The sequence below is a fragment of the Dipodomys merriami genome, unplaced genomic scaffold, assembly GCF_024711535.1.
Source record: "Dipodomys merriami isolate MVZ:Mamm:240054 unplaced genomic scaffold, mDipMer1.0.p SCAF_198, whole genome shotgun sequence".
Lineage (NCBI taxonomy): Eukaryota > Metazoa > Chordata > Mammalia > Rodentia > Heteromyidae > Dipodomys > Dipodomys merriami.
In genome coordinates, this window is record NW_027203359.1 from 12413 (window position 1) to 33053 (window position 20641).

General features: G+C 38.4%; 1 protein-coding gene across 4 annotated transcripts in view; it reads right to left on the reverse strand.

The window, feature by feature from the left end:
* Positions 1–914: 914 nt before the first annotated feature.
* LOC138831478 (cleavage and polyadenylation specificity factor subunit 2) overlaps positions 915–20641 on the reverse strand; it is a 33397-nt gene continuing 13670 nt past the window's right edge. For all 4 annotated transcript variants that reach the window (XM_070028530.1, XM_070028526.1, XM_070028528.1 and 1 more), the window contains 10 exons: positions 19030–19145; positions 16471–16658; positions 15045–15335; positions 13067–13167; positions 12406–12606; positions 10289–10441; positions 8931–9156; positions 6897–7196; positions 4027–4161; positions 915–3641 (listed from right to left, as the gene is read on the reverse strand). In XM_070028530.1, the coding sequence (XP_069884631.1) occupies positions 3549–3641; positions 4027–4161; positions 6897–7196; positions 8931–9156; positions 10289–10441; positions 12406–12606; positions 13067–13167; positions 15045–15335; positions 16471–16658; positions 19030–19145 (1804 nt within the window). In that variant the 3' untranslated portion in view covers positions 915–3548. The remainder of the gene's footprint in view (positions 3642–4026; positions 4162–6896; positions 7197–8930; positions 9157–10288; positions 10442–12405; positions 12607–13066; positions 13168–15044; positions 15336–16470; positions 16659–19029; positions 19146–20641) is intronic.

Here is a 20641-nt window from a genome sequence, read left to right on the forward strand (position 1 = left end):
AAAAATAGGCAAAAGATTTGAACAGACATGACTCCAAAAAGCTAAAAGCACATGAAATGCTTGTGATGATTCATTAGGGAAACACAAATCAAAACCTTAAGGAGCTTGCTCTTCACATAGACCAGATGGAGAATAGCAAGTATGGGCAAAGATGCAGAGATCATGCACATTTCACTCATGTACTGGTGGCAATGTGAAATGGTACAGCCACTTTGGAAAACAGCTGGCAGTCCCCAAATCGGTAAGCAGAGCCACCAAATGATCCAGCAATTCTATTAAGATATAATTGGGAAAAACGAAAGTACATGTTCATACAAAACATCTTGTACAGGGGCTGGAAAGGTGGCTCAGTGGTAGAGCGCTTGGCCTTGCATGCATGAGGCCCTGGGTTCGATTCCTCAGCACCACATAAGCAAAAAAAAAAAAAAAAAATCCGGAAGTGGTGCTGTGGCTCAAGTGGTAGAGCGCTAGCCTTAAGCTGAAGAGCTGAGGGAGAGCGCCCAGGCCCAGAGTTCAGGCCCCACGACTGGACCCCCTCCCCCCCAAAAAATCTTGCACACTAACGTCAAAGGAGCTTTCTTCATTAATAGCACCTCCCACCCCCCAAAATGGAGAACAATCAATGTCCATCAACTAATGAAGGAATAAACAAAAGATGGTATAGTGGTGTAATGGAATGTAAGTCAACTACAAAAAGGACATGGACATAAAGTGTCATGGTGCACATCTATCAGCTCAGCACTCAGAAGGCTGAGACAGGCTATAAAACAAGATTATGTCTCAAAAAAGATACTAATACATGGCTACTGTATGGAAAACATGCTAAAAGGATGTTTACTAAAACATGATACCAAAACATGCTGCTAAACCCTGAACACATGCTATGTGAAAGAAGTCAGACACAAAAGGGCACATGTGGTATGACTCTTATTTTTATGAAATGTTCAGAAGAGACAAATCTGTAGACACAGAAAGATTTAATGATTGACAGGGGTTAGGAATTAGGAAAAATGGGAAGTACCTGCTAATGTATATGAGGTTTCCTTTTGGAATGATGAAAAAGTTATGGAATTACATAGTAGTCACTGCTGCACAAATAAGAATGTCCCCAAACCAATAATTTGCATACTTTAAGATAATGAATATTTTATGATATGTAAATTGTACATCAATTTGAAAAAAACAAACAGTGAATGGCCCCCTTTAGAAAGCTCATTTCCTCATTTCCATTTTAGGTCACCTACAGGGCCATGAAACCAGGAAAATAACTGTGATGATAACTGCACCGGGAATCCCACTGCAACAACACAGGAGTCCTTCCTTTTTCTTTTTTAAGACAAAGTCTCACAATGTAGCCCAGGCTGGCTGGCCTCTAACTTGCCATCTTCCTGCCTTAGGATCTGTGCCGGGATTAACAGCATGTACCGTCTTTTCAGCAAAATTATTTCTATTTCTAACCTGAAAATCTATCTTGTATTTATTCTTGCTTTTAAACATCTCAATGTTTCTCTGAGCTCATAATTTAATCTCACTATTGTTTTCAATTTCTATTTTTCTAAAGCACCTGAGGCTACAAAAAAGCTTTTTAGGCATTTTAGTAACATTGTCATCTAGAAACAGGAAAGTATTGCTTTCTTGATGACTTTTTTTTTCAGCACAGCCATGCTCAAGTAGTGCTCTAAAATTTAATTCTTGTTCATAGAATAGTAAAAAGGCTAGGCAAGAAATAGCTTTTTAAACACTGTAGCATTATAATGTAACAGGTACAGCCAGATGTTTTGATGCATGGAACACTTGCAGCCTTTCCTTCCTCCTGGACTATAAATAGAATTATAAGGCCACTCTACAGAGTAAGGAGAGGAAAAGAGAAACAGTTTTGCAGTGCTAAGAAGAAAATATACCCTTTATATTTATCTTCTGAAACACTGTTTTGCTTATCTGGTTTTAGTATCAGAAGGCTGTGAACTTTGCATAAGCATTGTAATCCACAATGGAAGTTGTGAAAGCATTTGAAACAATAACATATTAAAGTCACATCTCAAGGTTAAAATATACATAGTTTCACCACAGTTAAATAAGAAGATTGATGCTCCTATCAAGGCTAAGAGTGAAGAGTTCTACCATTCATAAGAAGGAAGAATCAAGACCTTCCATGATTATTTTCTAGAAAATCAACAACACATTACAGTAAGACAACATAGATTTCATTAAGTTAGTTCAATGAAAGTGGCTTATCTTCAGTTTGTATTCCTGGGGCAGCAAAGGATAACCTTATCCAATTTCAGTACAATTTTTGTAGTAATGTGTACAAAATACAACCATGAAACTTAGAAGAGACCGAGCCTAATATTTATAGTTTCTAATTATAAAAACTTGAGTTCAGTATCCTTTCTTAAAAAATACAAAACTGAACAATTTCAAATACAGTCACCTAGTTGATAGGGTGTGACTAAAGTGTGTACCCACCTTAAAGATGGCAACACATCAAGGCTTTCTTCTGAATGACACGTATTCAAAAGATGATGTTCTAATTCAAACTGTACAACAAAAGCGCTTCAAAGCCAGGCACCAGTAGCTCATGCCTGTAAGTCTAGATACTCAGAAGGCTGAGATCTGAGGATTGCAGTTCAAAGCCAGCACAGGCAGGGAAGTCCATGAGACTCTTATCTCCAATGAACCACCAGAAAAGTAGAAATGTCGCTGTGGCTCAAAGTGGAAGAGTGCTAGCTTGAGCAAAAAGAGCTCAGGGACAGAGCCCCAAGTTCAAGCCCCACAACTGACAAAAAACAAAAAAGCTTATCAAAATAAGAAATGGGAGAAATAAAAATTTATTCCTAACAAAATGTGTGTATCTCACACTAGAGTAAGTCACTGGGAAATGCAGGCAAGGAGTTTACCACTCCATGTGAAAACAATCACATATCAGGATTCACAAGAGGAGTCATAGCATGTATGATATGTTTTTGTCTTTAAATACCCAAGCTTCAAAAAACTGTCCTACCAATTTGGTTTGTCTTATTTCCTTATTTTCTTGTAGCACGTCTTTTCTAAATAATTCTCCCTTTTCATTTCAGAAAATATTAAGAAACAGTTTGCAAGGATACACGCAGACATGTTTCTCTAAGGCCAGAAACTGGTTTGCTAAGGTGCACTGCTGTATTCAAGTAAAAGCCTTCTTCGGGTAAAGGGTCTATACATTTAGAACCCATTATCTTTAACCCTTGGCTGTGCCCTATTAGGACCTCCATCACTCTGAAAGTTAAAAGGTATTGTGTGCATAAAGTAGGGACAACATGGTCTCTATTCACATTTTTCTGTTTTCTGCAGTGCTGGGGATGAAATCCAGACTATGTACATGCTAGACAAGCACTGTCCCACTGAGCTACATACCATGTCCTCCACTGACATTTTTTCAAGATCTAATACATGTTCAGTCTTTCAGGCAGATTTTTTTGTATGTTACAAAACAAAACAGCAAAAGCATAGAATGAGATAGGAATCCTTTTTTCTTAGAAAGGTCAAGCAGATACTTCTTGACATCATGTCCTTTACACAATGGCATACTGTTCATATAAAAGGTCTCTTATCCTATAAAAGTCTTGACAAAGGCAGCCTTCTAATCCGATGCGTCCAGTTTCCGTCTAGAAACCAAATTAAAAAGTTCTTTAGCACATTTTCTATTCATTAACAAGCAGACATAATAACCAAAATATATTAGGCTACCTTATGATTGGTAAGGAAAGGGTTATCCTGATTCACATACTACAGACATAATATTCAGGCAGTAAATCATATGGATACATAAATGTTAGAATTCAAGTAATAAGTTTTCCCTAAAACTATATATATATATATATATATATATATATATATATGTAATATTTTGACATTCACCTTAATAAGCCTTAAAAGTCATCATATGAATATAAAGTACTTTGTGAGAATGCCCATCAAGAATTACAGAATCCAAAATGAGAAAATATCAGAAACATGCTCAATTCAGAGCGTACTAAAAACAAAACTTACTCTACGGACTGCTACTTGATTGTTGCACACAAGAACACCTCCAACAAATTCAGCTTGAATCCCCTCCCGCAAAAGAACTTGCTTGAAGTCTGATAGTCTTGGTTCATTCATAAAAACAGATTGATGTCCAGGAACCTTGGATAAGGTCAAAGGGGAAAGAATAACTTCAAATAAAACATCATACACAAAGTTGGACTGAAAAAAGTGAATACTGGCCAGGTGCCAGTGGCTCATGCCTATAATCCTAGCTACTCAAGAGGCTGAGATCTGAGAATCCCCGTTTGAAACCAGCTTGGACAGGAAAAGTCCATGAGATTCATCTCCAATTAACACCAGAAAACTGGAAGTGGCACGTTGGCTCAAAGTGGTAGAGCGCTAGCTTTCAGTGAAAAAGCTCAGAGACAGCACCCGGGCCTAAGTTCAAGTCCTACAACCGACTCAAAAAAAAAAGGTGAAGCACTGAATGTTCTCCAGGACATTTTGGTTATTCCCTCAAGTGGAGACTGTAAAATCACATTCCAAGTTTGTTATCCTGGATTTTACTTCATCCATTAACATTTCCCTCACATTTTGTGATGTTTCAGAACGTTATTAGTCATGCCTCCTAATAACAGAGATGTGTGGTAATGTTAGGCTTTTTGCTCACCCACTTGCCAGAGGGTCAACTGGAGTGCCAAGAGGCAGAACTAAACCAAAACTCACTTTCCAGATCGTGCTCTTCTGCTTAGTTCAGAGGATAATTCTTCCCTAATTCATCTCCATTCCCTCCCTCTGAGTGAAAGCCATGGATGGCACGGGTACAGAGTCAGAAAAGCAAGTGGTTCTTGCCTAATGCTGCAGCTTTCAAACTGCCTAAAGGGCTCTCACTTTAGCGGAGAGAAGAAAAAAGACGGTAATTCCTTCCCTCAGCTTCAAGAGTTGTACAAGGGAATCCAATGCAGAGGCTGCCTCTCTAGTCTACATTACAGCAGGGCTAACGATCTCACTTGACAAGCACCTAAGACTAAGTTTTAATACTATTCTAAGTCTTATCACCTAAATCTTTTTTAATAATTATTTTTAGCATACATTAGTTGTACAAGAGTGGGTTTCATTGTGACATTTCCATACATACATATATTTTCATATATGTTAATAAACTATTTCAACCATATTCATCCTCACTCACCCTCCACACCCACATTTTTCTTCACAAGAGGACTCCCCAATGGACTCCTCTACTTTTCTGTCATTATTTTGTAAAACTGCATTAACTGTCTCAAGCTTTCAGAACCATGGTAGCTCATATGTATATCCATGATATCTTTATCAGAATAACGCGATTGCTTTCTCTTTTCTCACTCCCCAGCCCCCTATTGAGCAGGGGAGGCTTTTCTATCTTCTGCTGTCTTCTTTCTATTCTCCCTTAAACTTTTTTGCTGTTGTTGTTGTTTTAGGTTATTGTTTCTTGTTGCTAGTCCTACAGCTTGAACTCAAGGTCTAGGCACTGTCCCTGAGCTTTTGTGCTCAAGATTACTACTCTACCACTTGAGCTATAGCTCTACTTTTTTTTTTTTTTTTAATTAATTAGAGATAAGTCTCATGGACTTTTCTACTTGGGCTGGCTTCAAACTACAATCCTCAGATCTCAACCTCCCAAGTAGCTAGGATTCCAAGCATGAGACATTAGTGCCCAGCCCCTTTTCTCAAGGTTTTATGGTCTTCATTGTAGCAATCGTTTAATTCCTTGGTTAAGTTTCATTATCTAAAATCCTTTCTAATGAGCCAGATCTCTCCTGAGAACATGTACATACTAGGCTAGAGTTATACCTATACTTAATGAAAGATTTCTAGCTGTAGCAAACCCAAAAGTGATTTAAAATCTGCAATCATAGCTAATCAGGAGGCTGAGATCTGAGAATCCCAGTTCAAAGACAAAAAGGCCATGAAACTCTTATCTCCAGTTAATGAGCAGAAATCCAGACTGGAGACATAGCTCAGGTGGTAGAGCATCAGCCTTGGGCAAAAAAGCCAGACAAGTGTGCAAGGCCCTGAGTTCAAGCTCTAATACGGTACAAAACATATGACATTCTTAAAACACTATAAATCTCCTGATTTAAAGCAGGCAGGTGCTCCTCAACAATCAAACTTGGTATTTAAAAATCCATACTAAAAAAACAAACAAAAAACAAATGACATCACAAAAAAACAGTATGTCTTTAAAAGAATATTTGTTAAAGGGTTCCTTTAAGTTATCATCCATAGCCATAAAAAGTTAACACAGCCCAGCACTGGTGGCTCGCACCTGTAATCCTAGATACTCTGGAGGCTAAGATCTGAGGATCATGGTTCAAAGCCAGCCTGGGCAGGAAAGACCGTGAAACTCTTATCTCCAATAAACCACCAGAAAACTGGAAGTGGCTCTATAGCTCAAGTGGGAGAGCACTAGCCTTGAGCTGAAGAATTGAGAGACAACACCAGGCCCAGAGTTCTAGCCTCATGACCAACCAAAAAAAAAAAAAAAAGAGTTAACACATACATAAAAACATATCTTGAATAATTTTTTCTAAGAACTCCAAAATTAGCCTACATAAAACCTATTTTAGGTGATTCAAAACACAAGAGGAAAGCGGGAAAATGACAAATTAAGAATGAGCTATAGGGGCTGGGAAGGTGGCTCAGTGGTAGAGCGCTTGCCTTGCATGCATGAGGCCCTGGGTTTGATTCCTCAGTACCACATAAGCAAAAAAGAAAAAAGCCGGAAGTGGCGCGGTGGCTCAAGTGGTAGAGCGCTAGCCTTGAGCTGAAGAGCTGAGGGACAGCGCCCAGGCCCAGAGTTCAGGCCCCATGACCTGACCCCCCAAAAAAAAAGAAAGCTCAGGCTTTCTTACCTCGTGAGGTGGCAAGGGTTCCAGAGTAGGGATGACCTCACTCTCCTCCCCAGTTTCTTTCTCGTCATCTCCAAACAGGCTTTTCATGGCTTTCTGCTGTGCTAGAACACTGGAATCTGAAGGCGCATCTACTTGCATTTCTGAGTCCTCTCCATCATCCTTGAGCTCTCCTTCTTCCAAAATAACGCCCGTGTCCACTTTGGAAACCCTCATGTCTAAGACACCATCAATCCATGCTAATTCTGCATCTTTGGCCTTACAAAACTGAAGGGAGCTGACAAGTGAGTCTTTTAATCTCACCTGGATATGCAAACGGAAGGAAGAGGAAGAAAATTCATAGTACAAATGAGCAAATTAAATATAGCTTCTTGGGCTACGAATGTGGCTTAGTGGTAAAGTGCTTGCCTAGCATGCATGAAGCCCTGGGTTTGATTCCTAGTTACCATATAAAGAGAAAATGCCAGAAGTGGTGCTGTGGCTCAAGTGAGAGAATGCTAGCCTTGAGCAAAAGCAGCTCAGGGACAGGCCCTGAGTTCAAGTCCCAGGTCTGGCAAAAATAAATAAACAAAGCAAACTTCTTATTGTCATTTTCTAACCCTGGTAATGTGATTAAAATCTGAAAAGCTGATATTCATTATGATCTGTATGACCAAATTACTTGTAAGATCCTGAGAGCACTTGTCTGTTCCAATGTACAAATTCCTAACCTAGCCTGCACAGTAGAACCACACACAGTTGCTTTTGTTCATTTTAACACCAGGGCCTTCCTAAAGGACTCCTGACATAACCAGTAAGATGCACACATTACTGGGCCTCATGTGTAGCCATCGTGGCAATCACTGGTACTGGTTGAACTAGCTATTGGTTCACACACAAGCTGCTGTGTGAATTATGCAATCTCCCATCTCCATGTCCTTAGAATGCTGCTTCCACTTGCCCTTCCCAGAATTATTTTTCTGCCTAATAAGCTGTTGTAAGCTATTTCTTCCAGATACAGACATCATAGTTACCTAAAGCTGTCACTATCACCCATAACCAAAGATGTCTTCATTCTCTCCCATGTGCTCATTTCTATTTTCTAGATCTGTCTCCATTTGTTTCAGTTAGAAGAACCTTGATAGCTGTGATAATTGTTGAACCTGTATTCGCTTTACTTCTATATTTTTGCAAGTATTATTTGCTCAACCTGAAAGTCCCCTTGCCCCTCTCTTCATACTTGGTTATTATATTAAAAAAAAAAAGACCTATTTAAATATACATCAGCTCTTACGCCAAGAACCTTTCTCTGAGCATCCACATTTGGAAGCCAGACATTGGTTGGCTCCCATCTGTAAATCCAGCTATTCAGGAGACTGAGATTTGAAGATTATGGTTCAAAGCTAGCTCAGGTAGGAACTCCAATAACCATCAAAAAGCCAGAAATGGTGCTAAGGCTCAAAGTGGTAGAGCACTAGCCTTGAGCACAAAAGCTCAGGGACAGTGGCTAGGCCCTGAGTTCAAGCCACAGGGGATATACACACTCAGACCCACAGACCCCCTCCTCCACATCCTCCAGATTTAGGTCAGGGCTCTGGTACTTTCCTAGTATCCCTACACTACTTCTGTCAGATACATACATGGAGAAAATTCTATGTGCTCACTCAAACCCTGTGGACTATGGACCTGCTAGAGCAGGGTACCATGTCTGTCTCTCTTACTTTGTATTCCTAATAGACCTGCCTTTTTGTTGTTGCTGGTTGTAGAGTTTAAATTTAGGGTCTGGGTGTTATCCTTGAGCTTTTGTGTTAAAGGTTAGAGCTCTACCAATTTGAGCCATAGTTCTACTTTAGTTTCCTGGTGGATAATTGGAGATGAGAGTCTCACAAACTTTCTTGCCTGGTCTGGCTTTGAATGCAATCCTCAGATCTCAACCTCCTGAGTAGTTAGGATTACAGGCATGAGCCACTAGCACCCAGCCATGTACCTGTCTTAATCTGCAACAAAAGGGTTAATTTCCATGCAGCTCAGCAGCTCACCTGGTAGTAGCTTACTTACTTGGTAGATATGAGTTTCACTGGTGGCATCAACAGTCTCATGTAGCTTTGGCATGTACACTTTAATATCTTTCCCTCCAAAGGCACGGCAGCACTCTGCCAGATCTTGACTGGCTTCTGGTGGGCCATGGACAATGATCAACTGCCTTGGTTTCATCTGATTAATGATTTTTTTAATGGAATCCCCATCAGAGCGCCCTTCATAGTCTATGTAAGTAACCCTGGCCCTGTAATTAGACATGTTTTGAGCTTAGTTTTCTGACAATTCTCAAAGTAGGCTTTTAAAAAGCAACTTTTATTCTCAGGAAGGAGATGTAAACAACGTAAAATGAAGATTTGAGAAATATGTTATATTTATTAATACGTATTATTTATATCTTAGCTCTAGACGATTCAGAAAATAAAATTTTCAAACAACCATTTACTGTATTATTAACTATGCTAAGTAAAAAAGGGTTTTGGTGGTACTGGGGTTTGAACTCAGGACCTCATGCTTGCTGGGCTGGTGTTCTACCACTTGAGCCACACCACTAGCACTGCTTTTATTGCTGTTGTGTCTATACTGGAGCTTAAGCTCCAGGCCTTAACTTGGCTTTTTCACTCAGGGGTGGCACTCTACCACTTGAGCCATATTTCTACTTCTGGCTTGTTACTGGATATTTGGAGATAAAGATCTTAAAATCTGTCTTTGAACCACCACTTTCAAACTCAGCCTTCTGAGTAGATGGGTTTATAAGCTACCAGTGCCCAGTGTTCCAGCGCTGCTTTTTGCCTGTTATTTTGCATAGTCTTATAGACTTTTCTGCTTGGACTGACCTCAAACCAAGTTCCTCTGGATCTCAGCTATTACAGATCTCAACTAAGAATAGCTTCTCAGCTATTCTTGAATATCTTGGATTACAGACCTGAGCCGCCAGCACCAGGTAGAAAAAAAGTTCAGCTACTTCCAGGCATACCATATTTTATACAAATGAGATCATTAGAGATGTTTAAGGAGTATATTTTTTGAAACAAGCAGTCAATCAGAAAAATTAAACTTGTGACTTAACAATGTTCTCTTTTATTTCCCACTAGAGTTACTATGGCCAGAAATAATATTTCTTTATGTAAGCATATAATTTAATGGGTCAACTTCCTCATCTTCCCACTACTAACAAAATTACTTTGACATTAAATGTCATCAATGAAGAAAAAAACACCATCCTACTTTGCTAGCCATTTCAAGGAAAAAGAAATTAAAAATTTAAAGCATAAGTATAACTAGAAAATAATCAGAAACTTCACATTTGAACCAATGTAAATTATCTAACTCAAGTGCTAGAAATTTTGTAATTTTCTAAATGCAACAAAAGCACTTACTTGATTTCTATAGATTCTGTTGTAGAAATACACTTGGTAGGAACATCAGATAAATCTTGATCCATAGGTTCATCTCCATTTGTCAAACCAGATTCTAATTTGCTTTTTTCTTCTTCAGTAGCTTGAAGTTCTGGCACTAAGAAATCCTCTGGTCTAAATAAGAAATCTCTAATTAGAAGTAGTAAAAAGCAAGCTAATGTTATATAATATGTACAACTAACTAGGAGGCAGCATGATTTTAGACCCCTTAAATATTTCAAGACTTAAGCCGGGCATCAGTGCTCATATCTGTAATCCTAGCTACTCAGGAAGCTGAGATATGAAGCTCGAGATTCAAAGCCAGCCTGAGAAGGAAAGTCAGTGAGACTCTTATCTCCAATAAGCTATTCAGAAAAAACTAGAAGTGGTGCAGTGTCTCAAGTGGTAGAGCGCTAGCCTTGAGCACAGAGAAGATCAGGGACAGAGCCTGAACTCAAGCACCAGGATGGAGGGAAACATTTCAAGACTTAAACATATGTTTGACCCCAAACCAATGGAATTTCATAGTATCAAGTGTCAGATGACTATATTCATATATTATGATTTTCATAACCACTAAAGTGTGCTCTTAGCTCACATGGTATAGACTAGTGAAAATCCCCTAGACAGGCCACTGCAAGATCCCAATGGCTATAGCAAGTACTCCTACAATCTAGCCCTGCATTCTTTTTAAAATTTCTCAGTGAGGTGTTGGTGGCTCATTCCTATAATCTCAGGAAGCTGAGAGCTGAGGATCATGGTTTGAAGCCAGCCTGGGCAGGAAAGTCCTTGTTAGATTCATATCTTCAATTAATCACTCAAAAACCAATAGTAGAGGGCTGGGAAGGTGGCTCAGTGGTAGAGCGCTTGCCTTGCGTGCATGAGGCCCTGGGTTCGATTCCTCAGCACCACATAAGCAAAAAGAAAAAAGCCGGAAGTGGCGCTGTGGTTCAAGTGGTAGAGTGCTAGCCTTGAGCTGAAGAGCTGAGGAACAGTGCCCAGGCCCAGAATTCAAGCCCCTCGACCGGACCCCAAAAAATAAAAATATAAAAAAATAAACCAATAGTAGAGCTATGGTTCAAAGTAGTAAAGCACTAGCCTTGCGCACAAATAGCTTAGAGACAGTGCCCAGGTCCAGAGTTCAAGCCCCATGACCAACAAAAATAAAAAAATAAAAATTCTTATAAATTTCTGTGGTTTCTTTCACCAAATCTCAATACCTTAGAGCTCAATATCTCAATATCTTAGAGCTCTCCTCGTGTACTTAAGTGCCCCAGTTCTTTCCTTTCTGCCCAAAGAAAGCAGACAATTCTGTAAAATACAAATTAACTCCCTTGTAAGCTTTTATCTTTATTTTGATGTATGAGTATCATCTATCTTTACTTACAATATGAGTGCTAAAGTAAAACATAAACATATTCATAACAGTCTCTCATCACTTTCCTGTAATTGTCCCAAGCCCACTCCCACTCTTCCCAAACACCTAGGTTGCTGCTGCAGCTCTGCTGCTTGAGCCATCCCCCCAGCCCTGTTTGCTCTGGTTATTTTTCAGATAAGGTCTTGCTTTGTGCCCAGGCCTAGACATGATCCTCCAACTTGTGCACCCTACTGAAGTTGGGATGACTGACACGTACTATCATAACCGACTTTTTGCTATTGAGATGAGGGGGTAGGGGTCTCAAAAATATTTTGCTTAGGCTGGTTTAGAAGCACAATCCTCTTGATCTCAGCATTTTATGTGCCTTGGATAACAAGAACTCATTACTGTGCCCAGATACTGGTTGAGATGATGTCTTATGAACTTTTTGTCCAGGATAGTTTTGAACCACAATTCTGATTTCTACTTCCCAAGTAGCTAATCTCAAATCATCTTTTTAAGCTTTTCACACAACCAAGTTAGGAAATATTTTCCCTTAACAACAATCTTCTAGATGTTCTTCAACATTTCTATACTTACCAATCTTTCTAACCCTTTCAAATCAAGGTAGTCAGAAGCTAACAAAAAATATATGGTGGCCAGAAAGATCAAATTCACTAGGCTGAACTAACAGTTAATACCTCCAGTCTGTTAGAAAGATAAATTTGTTTTGCTCACATACTTGATAATCTCTCCATACTCATCCCATTTAATTCTTTCTTCTGGGGCAGGAAACATAGGATAGGACTTCTTTGCCTGTTTGAAGAAACTTCCTTTCCGACTACCTTCCCCTTTCATCATCAGATCATGCTTTGTCTTATGAGCTGATGGCTGGTCAATATCTTCCTCCACATCACTCTCATCACTGGAATCTATGTCTGCCCTAGGAGGATTTGAGAATAGATCACAGAATTATTACTGTGAATTAGTAGTCAGTACAATTAAACCAATATTAAGTTATAAAGCAGTACTGAATATGACTGAATCAATATTTTAGGAAACTTAACATTAACTGCTAGCTAATACATATTTAGGTTAATATGAAAGGATTAGTGTTTTCACCATTTGAAAGATAAAACAAAAGTAATGCAGTCCAAAGGAAATAAGGAAATTTGGGTATTTTCATTTTTGTTTCTGTTTTGAGGTAAGGTCTCATTTTGTAGCTCAGGACAGCCAAAATTGACTATGTAACATAGTGTGGCCTTGAATTCATAATTGTCCTGCCTTAGCCTCTGAAGTGCTGGAATTACAGGCCTGTGCCCAATGCCCATCTAAGTATTTTCAACTGAATGCTAGTACTAGGAATACATTCTTTTCATATTACATACATAAACTTAACTTACTCTTTTGATTGCTCCAGTTTTTTGGCAGCTTCTTTCTTTAGTTTTTCTTTTTCCAAGTATTCCTCAAGCTCTTTCCCTTCAAGCTTCACACGTTTCCTCAACTACAAAAGTGAGCCGACAAAAGGAAATACCAATATTAGGGTGAAGACAGCGGGTGTATAAGAAACTGTCCCCTATCTTTAAATTAAGCTTTCTGCAGAAATTAATGAAGTTCCTATTGGATGCAGTTTTAGATCCTAGTCTATTAAAATAGATACTGTCACTTATCTAGGAAAGATTTAAATCAAACTGGTTAAAATGCAACAATCAAGAAAAGAAAATACAGAACAGTATTTTTATAATTTGGAGTAGAGGAGGCCACATAAATCCCAAGGCCATAAAATTCACAACAGAAAAGATGAATACAACACCATAAAAAAGTAAGATCTTGAGCATTTCAAATCTCATAAAATCAAAGTAAGTTGAGGAAAACATGGGCAGCAATGCTACTACCAGAAGCTACTTTTTTCCAAGCAGTGTTTCCAAATGAAAAAGAAAGTAATGTATCTAAATAGACAAAATATATAAAGGTAATTTACAAAATAAGAACAGGTAAAATACATATGAAAAGAGATTTCACTTTACTAATGATTTAGAAAAACGCAAAATAGTTTTAAAAATTCAATTTATTCACTTTTGGTAATGGTATTAGTGATAGAGAAAAATAGACAGATTTTGGAAATAACAGGACTAGCACTGAGACATTGGTGTAATGTTTAGAGGAAAGCAAGGAATTAAAAAGTAAGTTATACTTATCTGTGCCTTACTAAACTGTGCAGAACATGGTTCTCTGGAGGGGAGAAGCAGGGTTGGCAAAGGGGACATGGGAGCACTGGTCATATTCTACTTCTTGATCTCAGTACAAGTTTTACAGGTATATTCCATGTGAGAAAATTAGAACATGCACTAACTTTGAGTATATATTAGGCTTCAGGGAACATTCCTAGATTTCTGTCTGGAGTACATATGTGGAAAGTGCTGCAATTCCCAGAAAGAAAACAGAGAAAGGCAGCTTCAGAAGAGTAAACATTGTTTGGGATATGATTGAGTAGGAAAAAAAAAACAACAACAAAACATGCCAGACAATGAAAAGGAATGACTACAGAAAACATATTCATAGGACAGTGAGCAGGGAAAGAATCCTGAGTAGTATTCTTTAAAAATTAAAAGCCTGATACATTGTATTTCTGCTGCTTCTGATTAGGATGCTTCTAAAAATCATCTTCTATTTTTTTCCAAATTTTCAATGTTGTTTTAATTCCTCAAATGGCATACTGGTATTAATTGAATTTCTAGTAATTACAATTTTCAAATTTATACTTCATACCTAGAGAAACTGCTTCAAATACTTCTGAGTTCTTTTAGCTTGGTATTAATTTCTAAGTTGCTAAATAAACCAAGACAGTATTCTACTTTTAAGCTTGCTTGGAATCCTTGATCAGAATTTAGTTACTAATACTATGCTACTCTTAAGCAGAATGAAATGCAGTCATCTAAGACCATACAATTTTTCTAGCTATTAACCATCCCATCTACTTCTCAGCTGCTATAAATTAGAGTCAATGAAACTAGTTTTTGGGCTCAGTTAAGCAAAACCATCTTTTAGCATATTGGTTATTCAACTGTGTTTTGGGAATTAACATAGCAGTTATAGAGTAGGTTAGTGTATGGCTGATGGTAAGATCAAGGAATTCTGTCCTAACTGCTTCTACTTCTCTGATAAGTTTGAGAGAAAGTTGACTGTTATGGATGAGACTGAGAATGAGCTGTAAGATGCCTTCCAGTTTAGGCGCTCTCAAGTTTGTGCTATTATAGGATCTCTACTGGTATTGTTGAAGTCCTGAAACAACTTTAAGTTTTATTTTTTGTCACTAATTTTTATCTATCATGCACAGTGTACCCCTCAAAATAGTTAACAAGTTTGCATGCAGGTGCTTACCTCTATTTCTGTAACTTTTTCAGAAGGATTATCTATTAGGAATCGTGCTAAAGTCCCAGGAGTTGTCCTATAAGTTAGAATGATTGAGTTTTTAGGATCCTGACACCATTGAATAAAGAGATCCCTTGAAAATCCGCATTCCAGGTCAGGCTGGCTGGCAAGTACAACTTTGGGACTCGGTACTCGAGCCAAGTCAGAAAGACCATGGCACAAAGAGAGATGGCGAAACTGAAATGGGTTATTTCTTTTGTCTTCAAAACATCTCATCAACTTATCACTCATCCATTCTACCTAATACAGGGAGAAAAGATAAACATAATTAGAAAATATTCTAACTACAATGTACTCTACAATAGTTAAGAAATTCACATCCTCTCTTGTTTTAGGTTCCTTTTCCCCATTAGTTGCTTAAATTTGTACTATTTTGACAAGCAGCTTCTTTCCTGCTTTTTTTAATAACCATTAGCCCCTCCTACTCCAGTTTTCATCCCTAAAAATCCAACTTTACACTGTTATATTTATAAATCACCTTAAGTCTTTGTGAGAAGGCAAGGTAATGTTCTAAATGAATAGCTTAGCATACAGCTCTTTCCAAGGGAGAGAGCTTAGTGAAAGAGTAATGAATATTTATATGAGATTGGTTCTATTTTAGTCTTTATTTTATAGATCAACCAAGAGTTAGAAAAGCAATATAAGCCAGATAAGGTGGTATGAAACTATAATCCCAGAGACTCGAGCGTTTGAGGCAGGAGGATGGCAACCTGGACAACTTAGCTATACCATGTCTCAAAAAAAATTTTTTTTTGGTTGAGGTTTAAATTCGGGCTTTGCTAGGTACAGGCATTACTACTAAACCACGCCTCCAGCCTTTTTTACACTGTTATTTTTGAGATAGGGTCTCATTTCCTGCCCAGACATACATTTGAACTACATTCCACTTATTTTAGTAACAGATGATAGACAGTACCACCATGTCCAGCTTCTAAGTTAAGATGGAATATTGCAAACTTTTCTGCGCAGGCTGGCTTTAAACCATGATAACACCATTCTTGGCCTCCCAAGAAGCTTGGGTTGTAGGTATGACCCACCCAGCTTTAAAATAAAATTTTAAAAGGGACGGAGATATAAATTAGTGGTACAGTGCTTGTCTAGCAGGGCATATGTCGTCCTATGCTCGATCCAGTCTCTTTGTCTCTCTGTCTCTCTCTCACACACACAAAAACAACCTGCTCAATTTGCAAAATGGGGATACAAATAGAAACTACTTTATAGGATGCAGATGGATTAAATGAAATACACATAAAACACACAGGCAGCCAATTGTTGTTTAGCTACTATTATTAACAACTTCACCAGAAAAAAAAAATCCCAAAGCCCAATCTCTGTAACAAACTTCTTTATGATGAATTACAACATGAAAACAAACCTGGGACTTGGAAAACTCCACCACATTATAACTGACGTTATTTAGGAGTGCCAATGAATAAACACCCAATCCTGCATCTTTAGTTCTCCAAATCTGATCAAGAAGCTGAGCAAGTTCCAAAACTCTGCCTGCAGTGTCCACTGCTATTAATACATTCCCATCACCTCGAAGTGTCTCCAGGACATTTGCTAGAAAACAACAAAGTCAAGTCCCTACAGAACATGGTAATAATACTTTGCTACATAATTAAAGATAACTTTTTATTTTATTTATTTATTTTTTCTTCCCCTTCCCATCCCATCCTCCCCCTGCCCCATCCCATCCTCCCCCCTGCAACTTTTTATTTTTTACAATAAAGACTGTCCTATAGGGGCTGGGAAGTGGCTCAGTGGTAGAGTGCTTGCCTTGCATGCCTGAGGCCCTGGGTTCGATTCCTCAGCACCACATAAGCAAAAAGAAAAAAGCTGGAAGTGGTGCTGTGCCTCAAGTGGTAGAGCGCTAGCCTTGAGCTGAAGAGCTGAGGGACAGCGCCCAGGCCCAGAGTTCAGGCCCTACGACCAGACCCCCCCCCCCAAACAAACAAACAAAACAAGACTATCCTATAATGAAGACTATAATTTTTTTTTTTTTTTTTTTTTTTTTTTGTTGGTCGTGGGGCTTGAACTCTGGGCCTGGGCGCTGTCCCTCAGCTCTTCAGCTCAAGGCGAGCACTCTACCACTTGAGCTACAGCGCCACTTCCGGTTTTCTGGTGGTTTATTGGAGATAGGAGTCTCACGGTCTCTCCTGCCCGGGCTGGCTTTGAACCACGATCCTCAGATCTCAGCCTCCTGAGTAGCTAGGATTACAGGCGTGAGCCACCAGCGCCCGGCTAAGACTATAATTTATAAGTAAGCAATTACTAAACCAGGTACAAAACTAAAAGAATTTCACTTAGCTCACCATAAGCACTTTTGACTCTGTTAACTATATTTTCACAAAAGTAAAACACAATGTGACTATCTCTCCTTTTTTCTCCATTAAAAAATTGTATATCAAGGAAGTGGCGCTGTAGCTCAAGTGGTAGAGCGCTCGCCTTGAGCTGAAGAGCTGAGGGACAGCGCCCAGGCCCAGAGTTCAAGCCCCACGACCGACAAAAAAAAAAAAAAAAAAAAAAAAATTGTATATCAATAGTTTCCAATTCTTTTCCCAACAAATATACATCAAAGAAATATTTGTATGACAAAGATAATTTAATAAGTACAAACAGGCCATAATGGACTCACCTGGACATACCAACAAATTTTGTTATGATTAATCCCCAAACTTATAGAAACCTATAAGCACAACTATATACATATAAAATATATTTTGTATGCATGCCTATAGAATAAAATATAGATCATATTCTCTTCCAACAAAATCATCTTTATAAATATTTTTTTCTGTCAGCTTAGAAATATTTGGTAAAAGCAAACTCTAGCAAAAAAACAATTAAATAAACAAAAGCAAAAGCCAGATGGGTGCCAGTGGCTATAGTACAAGCTGCTCAGGAGACTGAGGTCTGAAGATGACAGAGCCACCCCAGTCAATCAAATCCAAAAGACTTTTATCTCTAATTAATCAGCAAAAAGCTGGAAATGGAGGTGTGGCTCAAATGGTAGCGTGCCCAATGTTAACAAAAAGCCAAAGAAGAAGACCCAAGAGTTCAAGCCCCCAAAATAAAACCCAAAAGCTGTGTGCTGGTGGTTCACAACTGTAATCCTAGCTACTCAGGAGGCTGAGACCTGAGGATCGAGGTTCAAAACCAGCCTGTCAGGAAAAATCTACAAGACTGTTATCTCCAGTTAACCACCAGAAAACCATAAGTGGAGGTGTAGTTCAAAGTGTTAGAGTGGTAGCCTTGAGTAAAAGAACTCAGGGACTATGCTGAGGCCCTGAGTTCAAGCCCCATGACTGACAAAAATAAGTAAATAAATAATAAAACCCAAGAACTCAAGAGCTTCTTAAAGTTATCAAATCTGTAAAACCCAGTAAGAAAGTGCAGACTTTTTAAGCAGACAGACTTAGGTAAACACATTTCAGAAGTGAAAAACAATTTTTCCTGCTGAAATCCCATATGGCTTCTAAAAAGAGCCTGAAGTACAGCAGCCTGAGTCACAGCAGAAGCAAGCACGGAAGGTCCAGACAAACCTCTTTAAAGCTGAGATGACTGGATTAGAGTGTAAAAAATGTGCAGCACAAACTCAGCAAACCACATGAACTTTCATCTCTTTTGTTTGCTTTCCTCTTATAGTGTGCTTTTCTAATATATACATGAAGTCATTATACAGGCATGTACCCATGAGGCACATACTTGGGAGGGTTATGTGCTGAATGGCAGGGGACAGCTGTCTTTACATGTACTCCACAAAAGCATTTCTACCTAAAATGCTAATATACTTATGTAATAGTTTCTTTGGAAATCATAGAGTGAGGCAGTCACTTATGACCAGTTAAGCAGAATAAGTAGTAATCTACACTACCATATACCTGGACAGCTACTTAAGAGGAACTTATATAATACATAATATAATACATACTCAGAAGTTGCTCATCTCTCTGTTTTCTTCTAGGCTGCACATATGTAGCATTAAATGAATCTGTGATAAGTAGAGAGGGTCTGCTTAGCATTTCCAAGGAACATCCATTTAAGTGGCTATAAAGTTTAAAAGATGAAAAGTATTATGTTACTTCAAATAAGCAATAGCTTCTTAATTAAAAACCAAGCAACTGCCTTTTTAAGGTTCTCTTATACTAACTATAAAAGTATAAACACTCACTGATTTAAAAATTCCAAAAAAGGATAAAGAGAATGTCTTCCAGAAGACAGACCATCACTCCAAGGTAAATGACATTTTTCCCCCCCGGTCCTGAGGCTTGAACTGTGGGCCTGGGAGCTGTCCCTAAGCTCTTCAGCTCAAGGCGAGCGCTCCCCCACTTGGGTCACAGAGCCACTTCAAGTTTTCTGGTGGTTAATTGGAGATAAGAGTCTCACATGGGCTTTTCTGCCTGGGCTGGCTTTGAACCATGATCCTCATATCTCAGCCTCCTGAGTAGCTAGGATTACAGGTGTGAGCCACTGGCACCCAGCTATTTAAAAAAATTTTTTAAGATAAGTCTTGCTACCTAGCCTAGATTGGCCTTGAACTCACAATTCTACTTTACCTTCCTGAGTGCTATGATTAGCAGTGCCTGCCTTCTCTTGCCACAGTGGTAGAAATTTTCTATTGTGTCTATACTGTATTTATGCATTACTTCCTTTGATTGATGCATTTACTAGAACACACAAGTATTGACAAATGGCTTTCTAGAAAGTTTTAACTTTTTTCCAGAAAAATTCAACCAGAAGGAATGACCAACTTATCAAATACTTCACAGAAGGCTACCATCATTTAAAAATACTTTTAATATATCTTATATTTTAATTCTTGTCTATTTTTCAAGATATGTATATACATATTATGTGTATATGTATATATTTTATACAATATATACATATATGCACACACACACACATATCTACATATACACACACAGGTCCTGGGGCTTGAATTCAGGATTTAGGCACTGTTCCTGAGCTTCTTCAAGGCTAACACTCGATCACTGGTGCAAGAGCACCACTTTCAGCTTTTTCTGAGTAACTTATTGGAGGAAAGAGTCTCATGGACTTTCCTGCCCAGGCTAACTTTGAACCACAATTGTCAGCTCTCAGCCTCCTGAGTAGTTAGGATTATAGGAGTGAACCACCAGCATCTGGTGCAAGTACTATATTTTTGATCAACTGAATAATTCCTGATCTTATATACATGTAAATGTTTGGCTAATTTACTGCAAATATTTTCCCTAGCTTTTTTTTTAAATAATTGAGTTTATTATTTCAGATAGTTTCAAGCTATATGAAATCAATATTATCTGATTTTTCTTTTGAAACTTGGTCTGTTATCTTTATGTTGACAATGTTTCTTCCCAATCAAAGATCAGGCTTCCCCTTCTATTTAATTCTAATCCATCTAAACTTTGTTATACTGCAAAAACACAAATCTATTTTTTTCCAAAATAGTTGAAATCATTCACCATGTATCCAACTGGCCATCCTTTTCAGGTTAATATATGATTATAAAAGTCTAAATTAGAGCCAGGCGCCGGTGGCTC